Source organism: Jatropha curcas, chromosome 5 (genome assembly GCF_041381405.1).
Source record: "Jatropha curcas cultivar XTBG-Jc1 chromosome 5, XTBG_Jcur_1.0, whole genome shotgun sequence".
Taxonomy (NCBI): domain Eukaryota; kingdom Viridiplantae; phylum Streptophyta; class Magnoliopsida; order Malpighiales; family Euphorbiaceae; genus Jatropha; species Jatropha curcas.
The window spans coordinates 16497789-16525362 of NC_143155.1; the positions used below are offsets into that span (position 1 = coordinate 16497789).

Consider the following 27574-nt stretch of genomic DNA (forward strand, 5'->3'; position numbering starts at 1 on the left):
GCTCACTTAACTTTATTCCAATTTAATTTTTATAATATAACTTAATTCTAATTTGCATTATAACTTGCAATTAGTAGTCCTACATATTAAAATTAAGATAATCCAATTATTCTAGCCATCTGGATAATATTAATTAACAAGATAATAGAATTTTTAGAACTATCAAATTGAGGGTATTATAATATATTAATGCATTCACTTCAGGAAATGTATCAAATCTAGTTGGGTAGGTATCGCTACACCCATATATATATTATTCCATTCACTTTAGGAATGAAGCAAAATCTATACGGATCATTATCTATATTAAAATCTCTTTATTTTTGCTCAAAGATAAAAAGCATATGAAATAAATCCAAAATATATCTTAAAACCTTCTCTCTCGATATTGCTACTTTAGGAGCATATTCGAGGCATAAATATCATTGACAATTCTAGATTAAGAGCTAGTATTAGCTCCAAACATAATAACAATGATATTTTAATTATATTTATGAAATAAATCAATCAATTTTTAAAATTTGTACCGCATGGTTAATATATGCCCACATATCATAATAATTATAATAATAAAACAATAATCTTAATGTTACAAAAAGAACTTGCAGTTTTACGATCTTGTAACGATAAATACATCTATCGATGATGAACTTTCTTTTGATCATTGTATCTTTCTTTCAAGCCATTCCAAAAAACAAACAAATATTTAATTATCAAATATTCAATAAAAGAAAATTATTGTCTTGAATCTATTTTGACTAGATTTTGATATCTCAAATTCAAAGTATCCAAATATATTTCAAGATCTAGTGTCAATGATGAATAATTCTTGACCGTAATATTAAGAGCGACTACTTTAAATTTTATAAAAATTTGACATAATAAAAAGGTATTATGTAAAAAAATAAAATAAATATGATAATAAAGAATTGGTTATAAAATTAATATTGAACAGTTGAATACTGGTCAACAAATCAAGATACAATCATAATATAGTTACCTGCATTGAATGTATCAAGATGATTGAAATATCGAAAAAAATATGAATAAAATATCATAATGATTTTTCTCGTACTCATCTTCATGTTATATATTGGTTATTATTGACAAAGTGTTTAATTTTTTGCTTACGAATTAGAAAACCACTGCACATGATAAAAGCACTTAATTATAATATAATTAAATAATCGACAAATTAAAAAGTGATTACATAATTTATGAATTAATAAATATAATCAACATAATGAACTACCATAATTCATATAACATTAAAGTATAAATATATATCTAATTATACTTAAGTATACTATATTTGGTTATATAACTAACCAAACGTAGCAAGGTTAACAAAACAAATCTCGTTCTTCCTTAAAAAACAAAACAAATCATTAATATATTAATTACAGTTATGTTAATTTTTGCCTATCACAACAACTGCAACAACAATTGCGAAACAGCAGATTTGGTGTAAAGATTAACATACTTTTTCGCTTTTTTTTTTTAAATTAATCAATAATATGATTTCAAATAAATAAATAAATATATATGTCAGTTATCTTTTAAAACTTCAATAAACTCGTATGTATAAATCTTAATTTTCGTTGTTGCAAACCATAAGTTGTCCACCCAAAACAATTTGATCGACTAAATAATCGAACGAAATCAAAGTAGTAGAACAAAATAATGGTAGAACATTCGTGTTGATAATGTGTTATAAAATAATAAAAAATAAGGAAAGAAGTAAAGAGAGAATATGAGAGTGATTCTTATTAATGGGAAGTCACATATATATATAGTCACAAATAGATAAATCTTATTCTTTAACGTAAATTAATTAAATTATAACCTATAAGAAAATTTGAGAATATATTTCTTATTTTTTATTTCCATGATAACACGTGTTCTCTTAAAATACATGGCTTTTTTTTTTTTTTTTTTTTTGACTTTTACTATCCTAAAATAAAGGAAAAACAAAAAGAAAAGGAAAAAGAAAGAGGGTAGTTGAGCAACACACTATATAAAGCCCAGTTAGCGGTCATATTCCCATATATCAAAAGCCTATTTCTTTCATTCTTCTCCACCTTGTCCATCATAGTGTTTTAAGCATATTAATTTCTAACTCCATTTCCCAGGGAGATTGAAAAAAAAAAAAATCATCTTGGAGATGGATTCGATCGGCGAAGCTCAGATGACTCCAACTCGAGTGTCAGATGAGGAAGCAATTTTATTTGCCATGCAATTATCTAGTGCTCCGTTACTGCCTATGGTTCTAAAATCAGCCATTGAACTTGATTTGCTTGAAATCATTGCTAAAGCTGGTCCTGGTGCATTCTTGTCTACGTACGACATCGCTTCTCAGCTCCCTACCAAGAGCGCAGATGCACCTGTCGTTTTGGACCGTATACTGCGCCTGCTGGCCAGTTACTCCATACTTACATGTTCTTTAAGAAAGCTTAATGATGGGAAAGTTGAGAGGCTTTATGGTTTGGCTCCTGTTTGCAAATTCTTGACCAAGAATGAAGATGGAGTCTCTATTGCCCCTCTTTGTCTTCTCAACCTAGACAAAGTACTCATGGAAAGCTGGTAACCATTTTCTACCTTATATAAATTTAGATATCATTTATTTATGTACTACACCAACGAAAATAAAGATTTTTTAAAAAATTATTCTCACTTTATTATTTTTTTCTAATGATTAGAATTATTCTTTTTTTTTAAAAAAAAAATTAGATTGGTTCATAGTTGAACCATAAACCGAGTTTATGCAAGTTATTCTTCCAATTTAAGTACTAGATTAAGTTTATTATTAATGTTAGCATATATAATATTAATTCATTGGACTAATAGTCAAATGATTATCAAGCAATGTAGAAAATCAGAAATTTGAATACCAACTTTTCTTTTTCTTGTAAATATTCAAATCAAGCTTTTTTTTTTTTACTTTTCTTTTTTTGAAAAAAAAATTGAAAGGCTCAAAAGTCCAATAATTTTAATTTTCTTTTTTTTTTTATTCTTCTTATAGCTTCCTTTGCCTTTTACTCATTGATTAACACTTCCTCATTTTTAGTGTCATCACTCCATCAGTCTTTGGACTACAACTTGGCATATATATTTCGTCACTAATATCCAATTATCATATCCGGGAAGGAACTATCTTGAGATTTTACAAATGATAAAATTAGATTTCGTTATATTAAATTTTACAAAATTTAACTTTTAAAAGAATTATAAATATTTAAATAAATTTGCTAAAATTTATTTTTATCAAATAGAAGCTTAATTCATATTAAGAAATTGAAATTATTTTTTTCCCCCTTTTTTGGTTTGCCAAGGTACTGCTCAAATTCTAGAATGAAAATATAACTCTTCCAATTTAATATTTATATATAATATTTTTAAATAAATCTTCGTAGTACATCTAATGAAATTTATTGAGAAATAGATCTCATATTAAATATAGAAGAGCATAATTTTCAATTTGATTTTAGATTTATTATATGATCAATTGATCTTGTGTAGAATGAATTTCAATATTCATTCATTTATGAGTCTACTACGAATTTATAGAATCATGAAATTATTATAAATTTTCGCCTACTAAAAATTGTTATTTTTTATTAGTAAAATGTAATTTGAACCTTGAAATATAGTTTTCAACTCTTTGCAGTAGAGATGTCACCACTATGACTTGGAAGTCTCATTTACCCTTTCTTTTCACGTCTAAGAATTATAATCAAGGAAAAATGCTCAACCTTTTCTTTTTTGGGTCATTCATCTCAGCAAAGGCAGCACAAAATTCTGAGGACAGTATTTTATTTTTTATCAGCAAATAAAATTTTATTTTATTAAATAAACATATTCAGAAAACACTTTGCAAAATTAGGACAATCAATAGGCCTTCTAAACACAACCAAGCCTACTTTAAAATGCTAAATAGAAAAACAAATTTCTCTTGACATAAAAATGAATTTAAAAACCAAAACCCAATCAAATTAAATTATCCATGAAAGTCAAAATCAAACTATATCAAATCAAACTGAATCAAATTTCTGAGGACAGTATTCTAGCTTTTCCCTTTTAGGGTCATTTATTCAAACAAAGGTACCACAAACTTCTTAGGACAATATTATGGGGGATGACAGCTAGGCCCAACGCTTGACTCTTAAAGCCGCCGCCACATTCTCAGGTTATCATAACAGATGTAACTTGGTTGTGGTAATGATGTCGGCAGAAGTAGGATGGTGATCATAACGATGGTGGGATGGCAGTGGTAGACACAAAGTGCCAATGGTAGCGACAGTGGCAGGGGTAGGGTAGTAGTAACAGTGGCGATGGTAAGGCAGGCGGTGATAGTGGTCACGGAATTGAAAGGATGGGGTGACAAAAATGGTAGATATGATTATGATGACTGTTAAAAAGTAAAAATAAAACACTTAACCAAACATGTCCTTCAAGGGGTTATTTACTTTTATTTATTTATTTATTTATACATTGCAGGTATCATTTGAAAGATGCAGTTCTTGAAGGAGTCATTCCATTTAACAAGGCCCATGGAATGGATGCATTTGAATATCAAGGCACAGATCCAAGATTCAGTAAGGTTTTCAACAAGGGAATGTCTAACCATTCCATCGTTACCATGAAGAAAATTCTTGAAACCTACAAAGGCTTTGAGGGTCTCACATCTTTGGTGGATGTGGGTGGTGGAACTGGAGCTGTAATTAACATGATCGTCTCCAAATACCCTTCACTAAAGGGTATTAACTTCGATTTGCCCCATGTTATCGAGGATGCCCCGTCTTATCCCGGTATTCACTACCATCTCTATAATGCTACGCACTTTTATTGGATTATATATAATTTGTTTAGATGAGAGGTTGGAAATTAGTATTTGTTAGCTTGTTAGACATTGTTTTTTTTTTTTTTTTTTTCTATAACTAGAAAGTGTAATCCACGTAAAGATTTATTGCCCTTCCAGCAAACTGCGTTTCTCTAGTATCGAAACTTATATTTTTACTTTTATGGAGAGTTATTTTTACTTTTATGGAGAGTTGAGATCGCTTGTTAGAGATGTTTAATTATGAGATTTTATTGATTTTGATACTGAGGTGGACCTTGGTTGTAGGTGTGGAGCATGTTAGCGGAGACATGTTTGTTACTGTTCCTAAAGCAGATGCTATTTTCATGAAGGTAAGTTAGATATCTAATTTCCTTGGCAATGGCTAATCTGGAGGAAAAAGAAACATCTAATCCATTTTGATTGTGTCCATGCTTGTGCAGTGGATATGCCACAATTGGAGCGACGAACATTGCTTAAAATTTTTGAAGAATTGTTGCGATGCGTTACCTGTAAACGGAAAATTAATTGTGGCCGATTATATTCTTCCGGTAGCCCCCGACACAAGCCTTGCCACCAAGGGAGTCATCCACATGGACTGCATAATGTTGGCTCTCCATTCAGGTGGGAAAGAGAGAACTGAAAATGAATTTGAGGCATTAGCTAAAGGAGCTGGGTTTAAGGGTTTTCAAGTAACCTGTTCTGCTTTTAATACCAGCGTTATGGAATTTATCAAGAAGGCCTAGGATGGATGCACATGAGTAGAAATTTACACTTAAAATTATTATAATATTTTGGGATATAATATTATATAATATTAAAAATAAAATTTTGAAATTTTAAATGGGCTAGGCCCCATGTCGACCCCTATCGGCCCCCTTTATCTTTCTATGCCTAAAGATAAGAGTTTTTTTTTTTTTTTTTTTTTTTTTTTTAATTTGTAAATTGAGATACTGGAGAGTAACTTTGTTTCAAGTTATGCAATTCTACCTTTAAAAACAAATAATGTGATCATATGTTGCTTACAGGATGTTATATCAAATAAACTACAAAATATTTATAATTTTCTCTCTTGATTGTGTTTTTTGAATTCCCTAATCATTCACGCCGTCTTTAAAATGTCTACGCCTGGCGTTAGTTCTAATATAATTTACAATTTATAGACAAATTACAAAACAAGTTATAGATATAATTTACATTTTTTTTCTCAAGGACAAAAATTATAATTTGTTAGTAAGTTTTATCTATACTTGATGTATACACCCAATAAATATACTAAAACTATCCACGTTTTAAAACCTTTTACTTTAGTGTTTGAACTGAAAATTTTTGATAAATATGTCAACCATTGAAAATTTTTCAATCATGTACTAATTTCTATTGCATGTGACAGGCTGAAAATCCAAACAGGACCTATATACATGGGCCATGACACATTATAATGCATAATGACATAAGCAAAATATGTTGAGATGGCTGAAATAGATGTAGCATGCTGACTCGAATTATTTAAGAAATGACTATATTACTCACTGTTAATCAGACCGAACCTCATTTGTGCCTGGGGAGAGAGCAAAAGCTTTGCTTGATCAAGATGGAAAACAGCGTATGCAAGTGTGGAAGACGATGCTTAATTCGATTTAAGAACTAATTTTAGACAGAAGAAGAAGAAAAACAGTACTGAAGTAAATTAGAATTTTGATCTTTACTTTTGGATTTTGATAAAACAAAAAGAGGGTGAGAGATTTTTTCTCTTATCAAGAATCCATTTCATGATAGCTTTCCTTTTATTCTATAGCCAAAGGTTACCATGAGCAACTCTCTGTTGTTGGAAGCATAGATACCTCTATCATAATTGTCAAAGAAATAGATAAAATCAACCAATTGATTATAGGCCTTTCGATCAAAGCAATTTTGACTTGCACGCCAGTAATTTGATGAAATGGAAAAGAAAGTTCATTCCTCCATGTATACCTTCTGAAACCTGAGTCGATGGAAATCATATACCATTGCCTATGGTATAAAATCCTATCATATGTAGCAGGTAATTGCACATAAATTAATAAATTCCATCTAAATGTTATTTTTGGATGGCTTGCAAGTTCCTTTTCCAAATTCTATTTTTTTACACACATCACCTATAATTTTTACCCTTTGTTAGCAATAACATCAATATAACAACAATCAAATTGAAAATCAAAAAAGGCCCATTTGATAAAAGCTTTTTGAACCTTAAAACCATCAAAGAATATTTACATAATCAATAAAGTTAGAAACTTAGAACTAAATTAATGCAAAAGAGACTGATTAAAGATAGGAGAGAGAAGTAGAGATAAAAAGGAAAAAAAAAAAGAGATTTATTCCAATTTTACACTAAAGAAGTTGCTAGCATTAGCCATATTTGGAAGTGGGACTAGAACAAACAGGAGAGAGGCAACGTAGTCAATTCAACAATTGCAGACACTTTTTAGCCCTTGAGATCACTTATTCCAGACTTAGATTAACATTTCTTTAAGTGTAATGTAGGCCTCGATGTCCTATTTGGAATTCTGGTTTGCCATGTAGACTAGGGAGACTTGTTTAAAAAAATTTTAAAGGTTAATAAATTAAATAGCAAAACTTTTCCGTTTAGGCATTAAAATAAAAATTTTAAAAAGTTGGAACAATAAATTTACAAGGAATAAAAGTCAATTTGGTCCTTAACTTATTTAGAGTGATTAAAATGTCATATTTGACTTTTTCAGCCAATTTGACCATGAACTTATGTAGAATAATTAAAAATTAGATGAAGGTCCGCTCTTGCGTGGCTTACATCCTTATTTTTATGATAAAATTTATTTCTTTGCGATTGCTTTATTAAATTTTCATGTTATATAGAAATTATAATATCAATAATTATAAAGCAAAGATTTAGTTAGAGTTTGTAATTTAAACATTTAAACATTGTTTCTAATCTTAGATAATTCTATATAGATAAAGTTCTGTAATTCAAATAATTCAATATAGATAATAAGACAATAAATATTATTTATTAGTTAATTATTTAATGGTAAAATATTATTTATTAATTATTATTAAACATGTTGTTACAAATAATTCAGTTTACAAAAATAATATAGTTAAAATAATTAAATGTAAAGTAATTTTTTGTATTGATTTATTAAATTATTAAAGCTAATTTTATATTTATTATTGTGGGTCTCGTTTATGTATGGCACAACCTAAGAGGGGTAAATTGGATTCTCTTAAAAATTTGATTTTTAAAATATAAGATCAAAATTCTGTTGCAACGGAATTAGAAAATATTTGTGAGAGTTAGTTATCAAGTTTAGAACTTTCTCACAAAGGTGTTGGAAGATTAGAAAGACTCTGTAAAAAACAGTTATTATGTTTAGAACTACTTCACAAAGTTTATGCAAGATTAGAAAAAAAATTATAACTCAGATTATGATTTCTATTGAATATAAAAAGGACATATTAGAACTTGGTAAAATCATAGTACAGAAAGCCAGAGTTCTAATGATCCACAAAGATAAAGGTTATTCACATGTAGAAACAAAAACTCGTTAACAATCTTGTATTTCTAAAAAAAAAAATTAACGGTTTTGTAAACAGAATATAATCGAGCAATAATCCAACAAATAAAAGAAGATAAACACAGAGATTTGTAATAGTTCGGTATTAACTCGCCTACATCCATTCCCCATGACTCATCTTGAGATCCTCTACTATGTTATCTCTTTTAAAGGGTAAGGGACAAACCAACTTTACAAGGAAATAAATCAATACTTCTTAGACCTAACCTTTGTCTCATTAGATTTTTGAAGGTTTTACTCAACCTCTACCTTTTCAGTTTTGTAGAGAATAGAAAACTCAGATCAAGATATTAGAATCTCACATAAGTAGAAGGTCGCTTGATAACCTTTTACACCATAGCTTTTTACCTAAGCTATTACACAAATGTTTTTCATTTAAAAACCTCTAGTCTACACTAGATTACAACAATTTATATAGATAGAGAGAAACACAATTATAAGTACAGGAAGAACAAAAAAAAAGATTTTGAAAACAGAAAGAAAGTCCAGAACTGTTGTTACCAGTTTTCTTTTCTCTTGAAAAAAATATTTCTTGAAGAAAATAGATGAAAAGAATTAAAGGGAGGTTTAAGAGAGAGTTTTGAGAGATCTAAAACTTTGAACAACGGACTCTTATTCTTGCCACAATTCTTGAAAAAAGAGAACGCTTTTATAAGAAGGATGATAATCTAGTTGTAAAAGTGTGAATACTCAAATTTTGAGACTCAAAAAGCCTATTTTTCCGGACTGCAAACAGTCCTGCTGGACCGGAGGCCATTTTGGAAGTTCATCCAAAGTATGCCAATATGGTACTTAAAACGTCCGGAAAATTACGAGGATCGCAGAACCGGTCCCGGAATATTTTTGGAGGTCCGAAACTCCCGAAAAAGCCTCCGGAACGAAAGACTAGCAAGACCGCCGGCCACGGCGGCGGCTACCGCCGGAAACGGCGGCGGCTATCGCCGGAAATGGCGGCGCTGGTTGCCGTCCACGGCGGCTCAGGCCGCCGGACCCGGCGGTGGCGGCTGCCCTCCAGTCCGATTTTTGCCTATAAATACAGCCCTGACACTCCGTTTTTACTCACTCAGTCTGTGTTGACGGACGCTCCTTCTCCCTTATGCTCCTTGCGATTCTTTTACTGCTTTTTTGCATTTTAGTATAGGCTTTTTATTACTTTGCTGTTGTGATATTTGGCCTCTTAAATTAAATTAAATTAATTAATATTCCCCAAACGAGGAGCTTAATCCGGAATTTTTCAAGCGGAAGCTAAGAAGCGGTCGCCGATTAACTCAGGTAAATAAATGAAACTCTGCTTATTTAATTTTAGCACTTCAAGCATGTTTCTCTTCTACTCCTGATTCTACAACTGCAGAAATGCATTCACGTCATCATTAGGCAAGTAAATTGCCTCAATTAAATTAGATTAAGCTTAAATACCCGGTTAATTAATAATCATGGTATTAAAGCCTAAATCCGACAATATTGGCTTAAAGTACCTAGCTAATTAATAGCTATGGTATAATCGCCTTTATTTCGAACAGTTCGGCTTAAGTCCAATTAATCAATAATTGTGGCTAAATAGCCTTAATTAAACACGTTTTTCTTGGCAATAAATTGCCTACATTGCAATTCAATTGATCTCTTTTGGCAAACAAAATGCCTATAAGTAGATTAACCATTTTTAGCGACAAATCGCTTAAATCAAAATTTTGGCTAAAAGCCTTCAAATAATCACTTTTGGCAAATAAATTGCCTTAAATCAATCAATTTTGGCGACAATCGCCCAATCAACACCTTTTAGCAAACAAATTGCCTAAGTCAACTCATTTTGGCTAAAAACCTTCAAATAATCAATTTTGGCGACAATCGCCTAAATCACATCAATTTTTGGCAACCATTGCTAAATCAATCTTTTTGGCTAAAAGCCTTAAGTAAACATTTTTTAGCAACAAACGCCTAATCAAATCAATCAATTCTTCGGCAAAATGCCTAAACAAAAATGCACAAAGCATACACACACTCATGCATAAAGCATACCCATTCAAAGCCCTTTTAAAAAGGCCTATCGAACTACGTTGACTTTGATCTTCCATTCAAACGGAAGTACGTAGGCACGTTTGGGATTTAACCCCGAGCGGCAAGTCGAAATCACATAAAACATTCTCATTGGTCCAATTACATCATTTACTCTGCAAAGCATTCATTCATCGGTTAGTTCATCAACATGACATGGTCTCGGGATCCACCTCGGGTTCGCAAACCATGCCTTAAACAATGGGTTAATTAATCTAGTAATTAGGTTAATTAAAATTGGAGTCAACTTAGGGTTTTTCCTAGTTTACCCTAAAATAATTAAACAAGGCGGCGACTCATACATTCACGTGCATTTCTGCCCTTTGGTCATATGCATTATCTGCTTATGATTTCGGGGGAGGGGTTTACAGTTTGGCGACTCTACTGGGGAGTTATGTAATCATTTTGCATAAAGTGGACTACGATTGTTGTCTAAACTAACCGGCCCGTCTTTAGGGTATTTTACTATGCTTTGTTTTGCAGGGTACCCTAACATGAATCGAGTATTCTTTCTTTAAGAATACGAGATGAGGAAATTTGGACTCAATTTGTACAATTTAATTAAAACATTTTAACTTGTTGATTTATTTGCACGATTGAGAATCCTTTTCTCCATTGCATAAAAAAATGAATTTCAAATGAATTTCTTCTCTCTCTATTTAAACTTCTGAGTCTGGATAGCAAGTAACGTTGATCGGCAGGTCTCTTTGATTATGTCGACAGACAGCCAAAGCGTCCTCCCTGTTACCGCAAACCATCCCTAATCCTTTTGGGGATGGCCCATGAGTATGCGTACCATTGGACCCACGCGAAACTCTTTGTTTCACATGTGGTTAGGTATATCCATGCTCAAGGTTCAAGGGTCCCTTTATAAGCCTATTCTCTATTTGTGTCATAGCCTATAGAACCTATCCTTTAGGACTGTATGCACCCAATGATCTGAATCATATCATAACCGGATTATGACGTGATGTTGTGCGCATTCATGACATATCATCACATTAAGAGGAACATGAAATATTCTTTTTGGTCATGCACAACTGGACAAAAGAGTCGATCTACTTCAGCTACCCTGATACAAAATACTACCCACTGTACCCTAATCCAGCTACCTTGATCCTATCAGGTACCCACTGTTCGAGTGCCTATCCAAGTTCCAGTCACACCTACAGTGCTATCACTAACCTCACCAGCTTCACCAATCTCACCAGCTTCACCAGCTTCACCAACTCCAACTGCACCAATGGCATCACTTACTGACATCCAAAACCTCATTGAACAACTGGAAGCCAGAATGGAGGCTAGAATGAATGAGGCATTGGCTGCCCAGAGGACTGCCCTAATAGCTGAACTAGGTTGTGGTAATGGAAATGGGGCTTTCGCTGGGGGAAGTGGACCTGCTACCTCCAATCAGGGTCCTACTGCTGAACCAACAAACCCGGCCCTTAACCTGGATGAAATTCCCTCCAGAACTGCTTCTGAGCTGGAAGCTCAGAAAATGAGAGAAAAACTGGAACTGTTGGAAAGGTCTATTACTGCCCTCAAGACACACAAGGAAGTGGTGGACATGGACTCCTTGTCCTTGTTCCCCGAAGCAAGACTGCCCACAAAGTTCAAAATGCCCAACATGGACAAGTTTGACGGAACCACCTGTCCCAAAACGCACCTGAAAATGTATGTGGGTGCCCTTAACCCGTTTGGATTCAGCAGCGAGCTCCTTGCTCAATTATTCCAATAATCTCTGACTGGTGCTGCTTTGAGGTGGTTTGTCAGTCTAGACCGATCCAAAATGAAAACCTGGGAAGACATCTGCAATGCGTTTAATACGCAATACCACTATAATATGGAGGTTGATGTTACTTGACAGCGGTTTTCGCAAGTGTACGAAATCGCAACAAGTAATATAGAGTGAAAGAGTATCGTATCCACAGGGATTGTTTATCAATTACCAAAATTATGTTAACCTATTATTATTTAGACGATGAAAAGAGAGCTTCGATTGTAAGGTAAATAAAATTTAAAGTAAGAACAGAAGAGATCAAGCACAAAATTCAGGTGACAAGAATTCAGAGGATTAAGCTACTAGGGAATTTGATTTCACTCAATTCTATCCAGCTTATTATATTAGTTCATTAATCAACTTTAATTGTTCAAGTAGTCGAAACAACCCTAAAGTTACTAACAAGCTCTCCCGATTTATTGTTAGCTATTCTAATCCAGTTTAATTACCTATCTTTAATAGTGAAATTAAACATAAATCAAATCATTAGGTTTTATGGTTGTTTTGTGAGTTCACAACTTATTAATTTATTAACTTATGAAAACACCCATTGAGTAAAACCATATAGCTTCCACATCAAGTTATTATTCTCAAGTAAATTATTATCTTTTTCATATCAATAACCCTTCTCCCGAATGTGATTATTGAAATAAATCAATCCAGGGGAAATTTTCTGGCTAGAAGCCTTAAGCACAATAATAAGTTATAACAAGAACAAAGAAAAATAATATTATAAGCTGAAATCGAATTAAATTACATCAAATCCCTAGTATAAGAGTTTAGCTAGACATAGTAATTAAATTAAACTCAATCATACTTGAATCATTCATCATATTTAAAGACAATAATAAAGAAAGAAACAAGATGAAGAGTTTAGAATAAAAACTGTATCACAACTATGTTGATGGCTTCCTTGAATCTTGGCACAATTATTTGAAGCTTGAAATCTTTGAGAGAAAGAGAATTATGTAAAGAATTGCACAAAAAACCCAGATTCCTTGTTATGAGAAGTTCCTCTCTTTATATAGAGTTCCTGAAGGCAAGTCTGACTCCTTTTAGGAAATAGAATCCTTATTTAGTGAAAAATCCTTTATAGGAGATCATGAGTGTTTAGGCTCTTGATTTCTTCTTGATTAGGACTCCTTTTTCTCCTAGAATAGGTCTAGGTCTTGTTTAGTGTGTTTAGGAAACTCCCTGAAGTCGGCCCATGTGAGAAAAACTTGATTTGCGTATTAAATTCACGCTGGTTCCGCCTGCGTAGCACGGGCGTGCGACATGGCACGGGCTGGGTGTGCTTTAGTCTGGAAGTCTGGCTAGTGAAACACGGGGTGTGCTAGGTAGCACGGGCTAGTGAAGCACTGAGGCACGGGTGTGCTACAAAGCACAGGCAGGGCGTGCTCTTCTCTAGAAGTCTGCGTAGTCTTGCCATGGGCGTGCTATGCTTGACACGCCCTGGTCCCATTGTAGCACGGCCGTGCCTTTTGACACACCCTGGCCGTGCTCTCTTCTGTCTCTCCCTTTGTTTCCTTGGCTTCTAGCACGGTTGTGCCCTTTTAGCACGGCCTGGGCGTGTTGGAAGCTAAGTGCCTTGTATTATAAAGCTCTTTTCTGCGCCAAATTCCTACAATTTTCTCTTAGATCAAGCGGATTAAAGATCAAGGAAGCTTTTGAACACAATTATACTAAAAGTAATTTAAAATCAAATTAAAGTAATAAAAAACTTACTAAAATTCTAATAAAAACTATATTAAAAACACTATAAAATTTACACTTATCAAAATTCCCCAAACTTAATCCATTGCTTGTCCTCAAGCAACAAAACTAAAAGAAAAATAAATTGACGACACTAGTTTAACATGGTTGGAGATGATTTCAATAATCTTTCAAGATATCATGATTAGTAAACAAGTGAATAAACTCAATCGTTCTCCATGCTATTCATACTTAAGCTTGACTTTTATTTTTGAATAAAGCACATTCATTGAGTAAAATATAAGTTTAAAGAGATTGTCAACACTAATATTTATTCAATTTATGATAAATAGGACATGAATTATCTAAAGATTTTTCAACCTCTTAAAAATAAGACAATTGATAGTGCAGCAGTGGCATTCCCATATGCAGAATTAGTCATCCTTTCTCCACGATTTAAATGCATAGGATTAAAAGATCAAAAGGTCTTTATTTTGGGTTGTAATGGGGCTTTCTTGGTGCAAATTTTTGCTTAATCAAAAGAAGGGATAAAAGGGTAGTCAAAGAGTACAAAAGAATGTATAATATTCAAGATTCTATTTTAATTAAACTTTTACTAGTTCTAGGGAGTGTCTGTTTTGAAACTTTCTTACTAGCTAGAGGCATCTTGTGCAAGGTCTTTTCTTAATATTTTGGCACTTTTCTTCCTTGCTTTTTCCATTCTTCTTGCATTCTTTTGATTGCTTTTCATGTGCCTCTTTCTTGATTCTTTCTTCTTTTCTTTATTTGCTAGTATTGATTGATGAATTCTCCCTCTTTTATTGCTATATTTTAATTAAAAGTCGAATCTTTTAATCATACAATCCTTTGTACTTATGGTAAGGGATTTGAATTTGGCTTCAATGGCTTGGTTTATTGAGGGTGAAGAAGAAAATTTTACGGTTTAAGGCTTCAAAGTTGGTTTCAAAGGTCATATATTTTTATTTAGGTGGTCTAGGCTACATATAAGGGTCAACAAAAATTGCCTAAGTCATCTCCTTCAAAATGTAAACATTTAAATTTTTCGCCTCGAAGGGAGTTCTAATTTTTGTTCTAGGAATGCCAAGGTTTAAAATATTTTAGAGTAAAACACACCTATATATCATAACTTTCATAAAAATCAGTGTTTAAAAGTCTAGAAACAAATAGTTTAGATCAATGAACATGATTGAGTCAAAATTTCAAATTCAAAACTTAAATATGCTAGAATTGAGAATCAACTATATTTAACACTCATCACTAGACATGACAACCTTCAAGCTTACTTGTAATCATTCCAAACATGTTACACAAAAACAAAAATTTTTAGCCAAAATTCCCTTCCCCCAATTCAATCAATCACATTGTCCCCAATGTGCATAAATTCCCCAAACTTATTGCATTACTAGAAGGAAAGCAGTAAGAGAGAGAAAGAAACCTTACCAACATTGTATTGAACAATACAATAGAACGGGTGTGAAATGTGTCTTAGCTAAAAGAGCAACTAAACATTAAGAACAAAAGCTACTAAAAAGTTATAAAAATTCAAATAACAAACAAACTAAAATGAAAGCAACCAAGACAATGTATTAGAAAAAATAAACATAAATAAAACAAAAGAGAAGTGAGAAATCCGTCAATTCTCCGGTGGTGGGGGTGGCTGCAGAAGCTGGAGGATGGTCTAGAGTTGGCCTTGCATGGTGTCCATCCTAGAATCAAGACTACTGTTCATAATCTCGATGGACTAGAAACGGTCCGCGATCATCGTTTCCATCCCATTAAGGCGCGTGTCAAAGAAGTCCATCCAAGACATCATTCTGGCAAGGACTTCATCATTCGACATGTTGGATGTGCCTTGGAACGATGGACCAGCGCCGGAGGTACCTGCACCAAAAGAAGAAGGAAAAGGAGGAGGATTATCCTCTTCCATGTTAGCACCACCTGCTGTCTCGGCTCTTGCATCATCAGGATTTACCTCTATAGCACCCACTACTCGATATGCATCCCCGACTTTTTCGATCAATTTCATGTGTATCATAACATCTAGATCCAGTCTTGTACCACGCCCCCCACCTACACTATCATAAATTGGCCTAGCCGGGTTCCAAACCTGTAAGTACCTAGCAATCCGGGTCACAAAACACCCTACCATTATAGCCCCTTTGTCGGCTCCAGCCACCCTCGCAAATTTTTGGCAGAGCCAATAACCAACATTCAACAAAACCCCATTTTCAATAGCCCACAGAAAATATAATTCGTTCAAACTTAGCACCCCGTCGCTCTCACTCCTTCCAAAAATGGTATTAGACAAGAATTTGTGAATGTATCGCAAGGAAGGTTTTTTTTAATTTGGAGGCTTTTGAATATCTAGGATTAGAATTCACTTCACCTGTCAAATTTCGCCAAGTTTTCGCGCACTAAAATCACTAGATATTTGTATCTGGCTATTGTCTGTAGGAAACCCAAAAATGTGGCTAATTTCATTCACAGTTAGTTCAAAGTCTTGACTAAGAAGCCTAAAGTTAACCCTGCTTGGTGGTGAATCAGGCAAAAACGGAATAAAAGCGTGATAGGAACTCAGAAATTCTAGAGTTAGAGGTGCATAAACTAAGTCCTTCATATCAAGAAATTCCCCCCATCCTATTCTCTTAAGTGGTTCTAACACAATATCTCTAAGACCCACTTGTGCTAAGGCAGCCTCATCAATAAATCTATTCGGTAAAATAGGCCGAAGAGATAATTTTGTGTACCTTTCTTGTTGATCGGATGAGGCAAACTCGAATGGAAGTGCAGGAGGTGAAGGAGGTTGAGGAGCCGTGGAGGACCGCGTAGTTGAACGCTTTCGAGCAGCAACGGAGGATGCGGGTCTGCTGCGTTTGTATCTAGGAGGCATTGTTGGAGTTGATTATGTGAAAATTTTGGGTGGAGAGTGTTTGATTTGACAGAAAAGGGAGAAGAAAAGAGAAAATTTGAGAGAAAAGGGGTGACGGCTAGGGCGTGCGAGATGGAAAAGAGAGGGTTTGGAGGCGTGCTCTTTAAATAGGGGTGCCAATTAATAAGTGGGTCTGATCGTGGCACGGCCGTGCTGCTAAGCACGGCCTAGGCATGCCTCCCTCTGACCTGCAAAATAAAAAAAAAGAAGCGTACCTGGCACGGGCGTGCTGTCAAGCACGGCTTGGGCGTGCTCTTCTCTGCCTCTCGAATTGCAAAGTGCCTGTGGATAGCACGGGCATGCTATCTGGCACGCCTGGGGCGTGCTTGTCCCTGCCTCTTAAGTGGTCTTTTCCCCCTTTTAAGTAGCACGGGCGTGCTACTGAGCACGGCGAGAGCGTGCTCCTCTCTGACCTTCAAGTGTGTTTGTCCCTTCTCTATGGCACGGGCGTGCTAATGGGCACGCCTGGGGCATGCTCTTCTCTGACCTTCAAGTGTCAGCACCTTGGAAAAATGCACGGATGTGCTTCGGGGCACGCCTGGGCGTGCTGGCTTCTCACCTCATGGCACGGGCGTGCCTCCCAGCACAGCTAGAGCGTGCTTTGTTCTGGATTTCCACTTTTTCCTACAAAAAACTCTAAGTAAAACAAAAGAACACTTATGGAGAAAATTTGGGGGAGTTGACAGATAAAATAGAGAATAAAAACAAATAAATGGATGAAAATTTAGCAAGAAAAGTAGATGGGTTGTCTCCCACAAGCACTTTTGTTTAACGTTGTTAAGTTCGACGCACTTATCCTAGTTTAGGCTAAGCAAGACCAATTGTACTCTTGATGGGTTCAAAGTTTTCATTATGATAGCTTCTTAAACATTGAGCATTTACCTTGAAACTTCGATTTGACTTACCATCCACTATTTCAACCGCTCCATGAGGAAAGATTTCCTTGATTGTGAATGGTCCAGACCATCTAGAGCGCAACTTACCAGGGAATAACCGGAGCCCAGAGTTATAGAGCAACACCTGCTGGCCTACCTTTAGATCCCTCATGATAATGCGCTTATCGTGCCATTATTTAGTACGATCTTTGTAAATTTTAGCACTTTCATAAGCATGGAGGCGCAATTCATCCATCATGTTTAGCTGTAACAAGCGTTTTTGTCCCACTTCTTTGGCATTAAAGTTGAGAAATTGAATGGCCCAAAACACCTTATGTTCCAACTCCATAGGAAGATGACAAGCTTTACCATACACCATGCGATATGGAGACATACCTATAGGCATTTTGAATGCCGTTCTGTAGGCCCATAGAGCATCGTCTAGCTTTTTGGACCAATCCTTTCTTGATTGTCCAACAGTGGTTTCAAGGATCTTTTTGATTTCTCTATTAGTGACCTCTACTTGTCCACTTGTTTGAGGATGATATGGAGTACCTACACGATGAGTGACACCATATTTTGCAAGAAGGGAATCTAAATACTTATTGCAAAAATGCTTACCTCCGTCCGTGATTATTGCTCTCGGAGTACCATGCCTTGTAAAAATGTTTTTCTTGATGAAGCTCATCACACTTTTGGCATCGTTATTTGGAAGAGCAACAGCCTCTGCCCATTTTGACACATAATCCACTGCCACTAGAATGTATTGATTTGAATACGATGGCGGAAAAGGTCCCATGAAGTCCAGACCCCATACGTCAAAGATTTCGACTTTAAGGATGCTATTTAGGGGCATCTCATGTCTCTTCGAAATGTTACCTAACCTTTGACAATGATCACATAGACGAACATAGTTATAAGCATCTTTAAAGAGATTAGGCCAATACAAACCACTTTCTAGTATACGCGCAGCTGTTTTGCTTGCTCCAAAGTGACCTTCACATTCCATTGAATGGCATAATTTAAGGACACTTTCTATTTCAGTTTCCGGTATACATCTTCTGAAAAGCTGATCACTGCAATACTTGAACAAAAATGGCTCCTCCCAATAGTAGAATTTGATATCATGAAAAATTTTTTTCCTTTGTTGGTAAGAAAAATTGGGAGGAGGAATTTTGCAAACAAGATAATTAACTATGTCAGCGTACCAGGGGGTTTGAGCATTTGCTACTAGAAGAAGTTGCTCATGAGGAAAGCTTTTATTGATTTGTAGCTCGCTTGTATCTTCTTCCCCCAATTCAAGCCTGGAAAGATGGTCAGCAACAAGGTTCTCGGTCCCCTTTTTGTCGCGAATTTCTAGGTCAAATTCTTGCAATAAAAGTACCCAACGAATGAGTCTCGACTTTGCATCTTTCTTTTCCAGCAAGTATTTGATGGCGGAGTGATCTGTATAGACTATTGTTTTAGCCCCGATTAGATATGCCCTGAATTTGTCAAAAGCAAAAACAATAGCCAACAATTCTTTTTCTGTAGTTGCACAGTTTAATTGCGCATCATTCAATGTGCGACTTGCATAATAAATAACATGCAACTTTTTGTCTTTTCTTTGTCCAAGCACGGCTCCTACAGCATGATCACTAGCATCACACATGAGTTCAAAGGGTAAAGTCCAATCTGGTGTAGTAATGATCGGGGCTGAGATTAACTCCTTCTTCAACCTATTAAAAGCATCTAAACACTCTTTGTCAAAATCAAAAGGAACATCTTTAACTAATAGATTGCAAAGAGGTTTAGTGATTTTTGAGAAATCCTTTATGAATCTCCTATAAAATCCTGCATGCCCAAGAAAACTTCTTATACCTTTCACTGTGTTAGGAGGAGGTAGTTTTTCAATTACCTCAATTTTTGCCTTGTCTACTTCAATCCCTTTTTGAGAGATTTTATGCCCTAAGACAATACCTTCACTAACCATGAAGTGACATTTTTCCCAATTTAACACAAGGTTAGTATCTTCACATCACTGCATTACTAAAGATAAATTATGAAGGCATGCATCGAAAGAAGAACCAAACACAGAAAAGTCATCCATGAATATCTCAATAAATTTTTCCACCATATCTGAAAAGATGGACATCATGCACCTTTGAAAGGTTGCAGGGGCATTGCATAGCCAAAAGGCATTCTCCTATAGGCAAAAGTGCCATAAGGACAAATGAAAGTAGTTTTCTCTTGGTCTTCAGGGGCTATAGGTATTTGGAAGTATCCTGAATAGCCATCTAAGAAACAATAAAAAGGATAACCTGCAAGACTTTCAAGCATTTGATCAATAAAGGGAAAGGGAAAGTGATCTTTGCGTGTTGCTTTATTTAGTTTTCTGTAATCTATACATGCACGCCAACCTGTGACTATTCTTGTGGGAATTAATTCATTGTTTTCATTAGAAATAACAGTCATACCTCCCTTCTTTGGAACAACTTGGACAGGACTTACCCAATTACTGTCTGAAATTGGATAAATGATGCCGGCATCTAAGAGTTTAATAATTTCATCCTTGACTACCTCCTTCATGTTCGGGTTCAATCGCCTTTGATGCTCGATTGAAGGTTTGTAGTCTTCTTCCATCAAGATTTTATGCATGCACACTCTTGGGCTTACTCCTTGTAGATCCGAGATAGACCATCCTAATGCCTTCTTGTGCCTACGTAGAACCTGCAACAACCTTTCCTCTTGATCAAGCGTTAAGTGAGAAGAAATAATAACAGGAAAAGAATGGTTCTCACCTAAGAATGCATGTTTTAAATGAGGTGGGAGTTGTTTCAGTTCATGCTTAGGTGATTCCTTTTCTTTTTCATTCAGGGTGCTCGGTTCATTAGTGTTATTTTCGACATGCAAAGTGTTCTCCACACATTCATCAACAACATCAATTCTAAAGCAGTCTCCATAATCCATGGGAAGTTTACAAGATTTAAGTACATCAAATACAATCTCTTCCTGTCCAACTCTTAGAGTCAACTTACCCTCATAGACATCAATTAATGCTCTTGCAGTTGCAAGAAAAGGTCGTCCTAGGATTAGAGATCCTTCCCTGTCTTCATCAATGTCAAGGATAACAAAATCAACAGGAAAGATGAATGTACCTACCTTTACAAGCACGTCTTCTACAATCCCTCTAAGATATTTAATTGAACGATCCGCTAATTGCAAAGACATCCTTGTTGGTTTGAGCTCTCCCATACTTAGCATCTTAAAAACTTCATAGGACATAAGATTAATGCTAGCACCTAAATCTGCCAAAGCTTTTTCAAAGTCAAGATTGCCAATGTTACAAGGGATAGAAAAACTTCCTGGATCTTTTAACTTTGGAGGCAGTTTGTTTTGGATAATTGCACTGCACTCCTCGGTTAACATTACCGTTCCTTGATCATCAATTTTTCGTTTCTTGCTCAGGATATCTTTTAGGAATTTAGCATAGCTAGGCATTTGAGCAAGAGCTTCAGCAAAAGGAATATTGATTTGAAGCTTCTTAAACACATCCAGAAATTTGAGGAAGCTCTTGTCATCTTGCGCTTTCTTTAATCTTTGTGGAAAGGGAACAGGGGGCACATAGGGTTTTACCTTTTCTTTTTCCTCTAAGTCAATGATAGGCACCTTTGGTTGTTCTTTTTCTTCCTTTTCTTTCCTTGGTGGTTCATCTAATTGTTTGCCACTCCTCAAGGTGATAGCCTGCACTTGTTCTTTTGGATTCTTTTCAGTATTGCTAGGTAACATACCTTGAGGTCGAGATGCCATCATGTTTGCAAATTGCCCTAGTTGAATCTCCAAATTTCTTATTGCAGCCTGCTGGATTTTATGGTTTTCCCTGGTTTCATTCATGAATTCCATGTGTGATTTGGAAAGAGCAGTGAGGAGGTCATCATGAGATTTCTTTTCTGGAGGGTGGAACCCTGGTGGTGTATTTAAGGCATTGTTAGGATTACCATAAGATAGATTAGGATGATTCCTTAACCTGTTATCATATGAATTTGAATAAGGGTAATTCTTTCTTCCTTGATTCATCACATAGTTCACTTGCTCCAAAGTTTGTGGATTTAAAGAGTCCATGATGCATTCCCCAATTCCATGTTGTCCATTGCACTTATCACACACTTGCATAACAGAATTTACAGGATTAGTAGTTAACATATCCAATTTCCTTACCATGTTATCTACCTTGGCATTGAGTGCTGTAATGGCGTCTATTTCATAGACTCCTGCGGTTCTTCTTCTTTCGGTATTATTTTGGTAGTGGCTGTTGCTTGCCATCTCCTCTATCAACTCATATGCTTCATCAATTCCTTTCTTTTCAAAAGATCCACCTGCAGCTGCATCTAAAGTAATTTTGATGTTAGGAGATAATGCATTATAGAAGGTTTGTACCTGTAACCACTTGGGCAAGCTGTGATGTGGGCACTTTCTTAACAAGTCCTTGAATCTCTCCCAAGCTTCATACAAGCTCTCTTGATCATGATGAGCAAATGTCATTATCTCATTGTGCAACTTGGTGGTTTTTAAGGATGGAAAAAATTTAGCTAGAAATTTTTGAGCTAATTCATCCCATGTTGTAAAACTTCCAGCAGGACACGATTGTAACCATGATTTAGCTTTATCCCTAAGAGTGAATGGGAAAAGTCTTAATTTGATGGCATCTTCAGAAACACCATTTTGTTTGAAGGTGTCACAAATTTTCAGAAAATTGGTGATGTGAGCATTAGGATCTTCACTAGGTAAACCCCCATATTGGATCGAGGTAGAAAGCATTTGGATAATTGCGGGTTTAATCTCAAAGTTATTAGCTTCTACCCTAGGTCTAGTAATACTTGAGGTTGTCCCATTCAAAGTAGGTGTTGTGTAATCCCTTAAGGTACAGACCGGATGTTGAAGTGGTGGCCCGACCATGTTTTCGTTCTCGTTTTCGTTGGCCATGTCTGCTTGTTGTTCGAGTTTTATTTCTTGTGTTTTTCTTGTAGCGTTGAGCCTTCGAAGAGTTCGTTCAATTTCTGGATCAAAGATTAGAGGTTCAGTCTTCCTTGATCTTCTTTGCATAAAACACCTGGAAACAGTACTTTAAAGAAAATTAAATAAAAAGATGTCTAAATTAACAATAGGGTAATTCGTATTGATATTGATACGCCAATCCCCGACAACGGCGCCAAAAACTTGATAGCGGTTTTCGCAAGTGTACGAAATTGCAACAAGTAATATAGAGTGAAAGAGTATCGTATCCATAAGGATTGTTTATCAATTACCAAAATTATGTTAACCTATTATTATTTAGACGACGAAAAGAGAGCTTCGCTTGTAAGGTAAATAAAATTTAAAGTAAGAACAGAAGAGATCAAGCACAAAATTCAGGTGAAAAGAATTCAGAGGATTAAGCTACTAGGGAATTTGATTTCACTCAATTCTATCCAGCTTATTATATTAGTTCATTAATCAACTTTAATTGTTCAAGTAGGAGAAACAACCCTAAAGTTACTAACAAGATCTCCCGATTTATTGTTAGCTATTCTAATCCAGTTTAATTACCTATCTTTAATAGTGAAATTAAACATAAATCAAATCATTAGGTTTTATGGTTGTTTTGTGAGTTCACAACTTAATAATTTATTAACTTATGAAAACCCCCCTTGAGTCAAACCATATAGCTTCCACATCAAGTTATTATTCTCAAGTAAATTATTATCTTTTTCATATCAATAACCCTTCTCCCGAATGTGATTATTGAAATAAATCAATCCAGTGGAAATTTTCTGCCTGGAAGCCTTAAGCACAATAATAAGTTATAACAAGAACAAAGAAAAATAAATCTAATATTATAAGCTGGAATCGAATTAAATTACATCAAATCCCTAGTATAAGAGTTTAGCTAGACATAGTAATTAAATTAAACTTAATCATACTTGAATCATTCATCGTATTTAAAGACAATAATAAGAAAGAAACAAGATGAAGAGTTTAGAATAAAAACTGTATCACAACTATGTTGATGGCTTCCTTGAATCTTGGCACAATTATTTGAAGCTTGAAATCTTTGAGAGAAAGAGAATTATGTAAAGAATTGCACAAAAAACCCAGATTCCTTGTTATGAGAAGTTCCTCTCTTTATATAGAGTTCCTGAAGGCAAGTCTGACTCTTTTTAGGAAATAGAATCCTTATTTAGTGAAAAATCATTTATAGGAGATCATGACTGTTTAGGCTCTTGATTTCTTCTTGATTAGGACTCCTTTTTCTCCTAGAATAGGTCTAGGTCTTATTTAGTGTGTTTAGGAAACTCCCTGAAGTCGACCCATGTGAGAAAAACTTGATTTGCGTATTAAATTCACGCTGGTTCCGCCTGCATAGCACGGGCGTGCTACATGGCGCGGGCTGGGTGTGCTTTAGTCTGGAAGTCTGGCTAGTGAAACACGGGGTGTGCTAGGTAGCACGGGCTAGTGAAGCACTGCGGCACGAGCGTGCTACAAAGCACAGGCAGGGCGTGCTCTTCTCTAGAAGTCTGCCTAGTCTTGCCATGGGCGTGCTATGCTTGACACGCCCTGGTCCCATTGTAGCACGGCCGTGCCTTTTGACACACCCTGGCCGTGCTCTCTTCTGTCTCTCCCTTTGTTTCCTTGGCTTCTAGCATGGTTGTGCCCTTTTAGCACGGCCTGGGTGTACTGGAAGCTAAGTGCCTTGTATTATAAAGCTCTTTTCTGCGCCAAATTCCTACAATTTTCTCTTAGATCAAGCGGATTAAAGATCAAGGAAGCTTTTGAACACAATTATACTAAAAGTGATTTAAAATCAAATTAAAGTAATAAAAAACTTACTAAAATTCTAATAAAAACTATATTAAAAACACTATAAAATTTACACTTATCATTACTCGAAGGGAACTGGAAACCACCAAACAGAAAAACAATGACCCCTTTTCCTCGTTCCTTATGAGGTGGAGGGCCAAGGCCGCCCAAATGATTAACCGGCCTTCTGAGCAAGAACAGGTGGACATAATTATAAAGAACCTGCAGCCTGTCTACCAACAATAACTACAAACCCAGTACCTACCAATTTTTTAGTCGCTCATTGCCACTGCTACGAAGGTAGAAGATCTGATTCAAATGGGGCAACTGAAAGATGACTCGGGAATCTCAAAATACAAGAAACCTAGCCAAGCTAGCAAAGTCCACGAAGTGGCAAGCATCACCCCCACGAACCCTTTACGTGTGGGGAATATGAGAAATGTCAATCAGTCAAAAAGAACATATACTAATCTCGGGATGCCAATCCTTTTGGTATTCTGAGAGGCTGTCAAGGCAAATTACATTAAGCCTTTGGAAGCCAGGCCACCACCCAACCCATTGCCAAGGAACTACATAACCGACGAATACTGTGAGTACCATCAGGGTAGTGGGCACAAGACTGAAGCGTGCTGGACGCTTAAGAACCGCATCGAAGACCTGGTGGACAACGGTTCAATCATTCCAAGGAGTAAGCCAAACATTAGCACTAATCCCTTACCAAATCACGGGGTAAATGCTATTGTTTCTGACCAAGAATTGATCGATCCTTTTGAGCTATTCCTAGAAATGAATGAAATCTGTGTCCTGGATTTGAATGACCTCACTAAAGAGGTCGATGCTATAACCAGGAGCGGAAGACAGTATGAACCATTAGTCCTGGACAAAGTCCAAAATAACCCTTACTAGAGGACAGATGAGCCAAAGGAAGACCCGGTACTCTCACAGTTGAAGATGACCCAGTCTAAAGTGTCAATCTGGGAACTTCTGGCATCATCCTTTCCTCATCGCCAAGCTCTTTTCAAGGCTTTGAGTCAACTGCAAACATCGGTGGAGGTTAGCCCCGAAGTGCTGGTATCCACCCTCACCCAATCATCAAAGATGCAAAGCATCAGGTTCTCTGATGATGACTTACCCAAGGAGGGAGGCAATCACAACAATGCCCTTTATGTCACTGTCCAGACCAGAGATAAAACTGTGCCCATGGTTCTCATTGATAATGGGTCAGCACTGAACATCTGCCCACTAAGGTTAGCCAGCTGTCTAGGGTTGAAAGAAACAGATTTCATTCCATTGGGCCAGATAGTGAAAGCATATGACAGCACTCGGAGGGAAGTATTGGGGGTTGCTACACTAAAATTGGCAATTGGGCCAGCCACAATGGAAGTACCGTTTCAGGTAATTGATGTGCCTACCAGTTTCAACCTACTTCTGGGTCGACCATGGATACACCATGCTAAGGCAGTACCCTCTTCCCTGCACCAAAAGGTCAAGTTTCCTTATGAGGACAAGGTTATCACTATCTAGGGGGATGACTACAGCCAGCTCAAGAAGCCAAAGGGCCAGCCTCTCTTTGAGGTCAACCCTGAAACTGCCAATTTGCCCCTCTCGGGATTTCAATATGACACTGTGGAATTCATAGAAGGAAAGACTGCAAACTCTCGAATTCTCTTTGATTTCGGGATGGTGCAAATAAACTGCATAGTGCCTTTGATGCTGAAGATGTCCTATCTGTCGGGAATGATTATGGCAAGGTCCGGAAAGACATACCCCACACTGCAGGCAGGAGGGGAAGGAAGGAGAGTATACGGATGCGGCCTTACCTTTTGACTTTGAATGGTCACTTCTGCAAGCCGGGAGAAACGATTCCTTTTCGTGGCTTCCAAGAACCATTTCGTTGCCCGACTGCTAAGAAGATGCTGCCTGGGTTAGAAATATTTTCTGATGTCTGGGGCAACAAGCCCGAAACAAGAGCTGAACTAGAAGTGGAAGACTTCATGCAGCCCAGTCTCTTTGACGAGGTTGCAGTCATTACAGGAAGTGATGGGAATTAAGACCTGCTGAGCCTGATCAAGTCGTACGAAGGGCCTCTCACCAATTGGTACGCCGAGGAGGACCGCGCTGCTGATAAACCCCCTCCCGAGTCAAACCTAGAGTCTGTAATCAAGTCCTGTACTGAGTCTGAGTCTGACCCCGAGTCTGAAATTGAGTCAGAGTCCAGTTCCAGTTCTGAGTCGTCTGTGTCGGATTTAGAAAATCTAGATTTCAAATTTGATGTAATTTTTGAGGACGATTCTGTCATAATCAATAAAGGCTTGCAAATTATTGACTACCCCGCGTGTCTATCTTTCCAAGCATTTCCAAGCAAAAATAATAAAAAAGAAGTAAACGAAATAAAAAACGAAAAAGAAAAAATAATGATTGGCAAAGAAGAAAATGAACATACGTACATTGCATCTGACTGTGTGAACAGGGAACAGGTCATTGAATGCTTGAAGAAGTTTGCCGATTGCTTCATGTGGAAGGCAAGTGACATCACGGGAATTGACCCGGCAATAGCAGTGCATAAGATTCCTATATACCCTGAGGCTAAGCCGGTAAAACAGAAGCTAAGAAGGCTGAAAACGGAATGGTCCTTGAAAATCAAGGAGGAAGTAGCCAAGCAATTGGAGAATAAGTTCATAGAACCCATTGCCTACCCGACGTGGTTAGCAAACATAGTGCCGGTGCCAAAAAAAGATGGCAAGGTCAGAATGTGTGTGGATTACCGGGATTTGAATAAAGCATGTCCGAAGGACGACTTCCACCAAGGCTAGGAAAGCCTTTGCTATTGTACCTATCAGTGACAGAAGAAGCGATGGGTGCAATGCTAGCTCAACAAGCAGAAGATACAAGGGTAGAAAATGCCATGTATTACCTTAGCAAAAGGATGCTAGACTACGAGCTAAAATACAATAAGATAGAGAAGTTGTGTCTGGC

At 36.2% G+C, this 27574-nt stretch overlaps 1 protein-coding gene and 1 non-coding gene across 2 annotated transcripts; both read left to right on the top strand.

Annotated features, from left to right (window-relative positions):
- Nucleotides 1–2063: 2063 nt before the first annotated feature.
- On the top strand, nt 2064–5873 carry LOC149496283 (caffeic acid 3-O-methyltransferase 1-like). The gene is made up of 4 exons (XM_089722173.1): nt 2064–2583; nt 4498–4808; nt 5126–5190; nt 5281–5873. Exons 1-4 carry the CDS (start codon nt 2165–2167, stop codon nt 5581–5583), a joined length of 1098 nt encoding a protein of 365 aa, XP_089578299.1. The 5' UTR covers nt 2064–2164; the 3' UTR covers nt 5584–5873.
- Nucleotides 5874–22214: 16341 nt separating this feature from the next.
- Nucleotides 22215–22321, top strand: LOC149496284 (small nucleolar RNA R71). Its single transcript, XR_016321076.1, has one exon. It is a non-coding gene; the product is annotated as a small nucleolar RNA R71 (small nucleolar RNA).
- The last annotated feature ends 5253 nt before the right edge of the window (nt 22322–27574 follow it).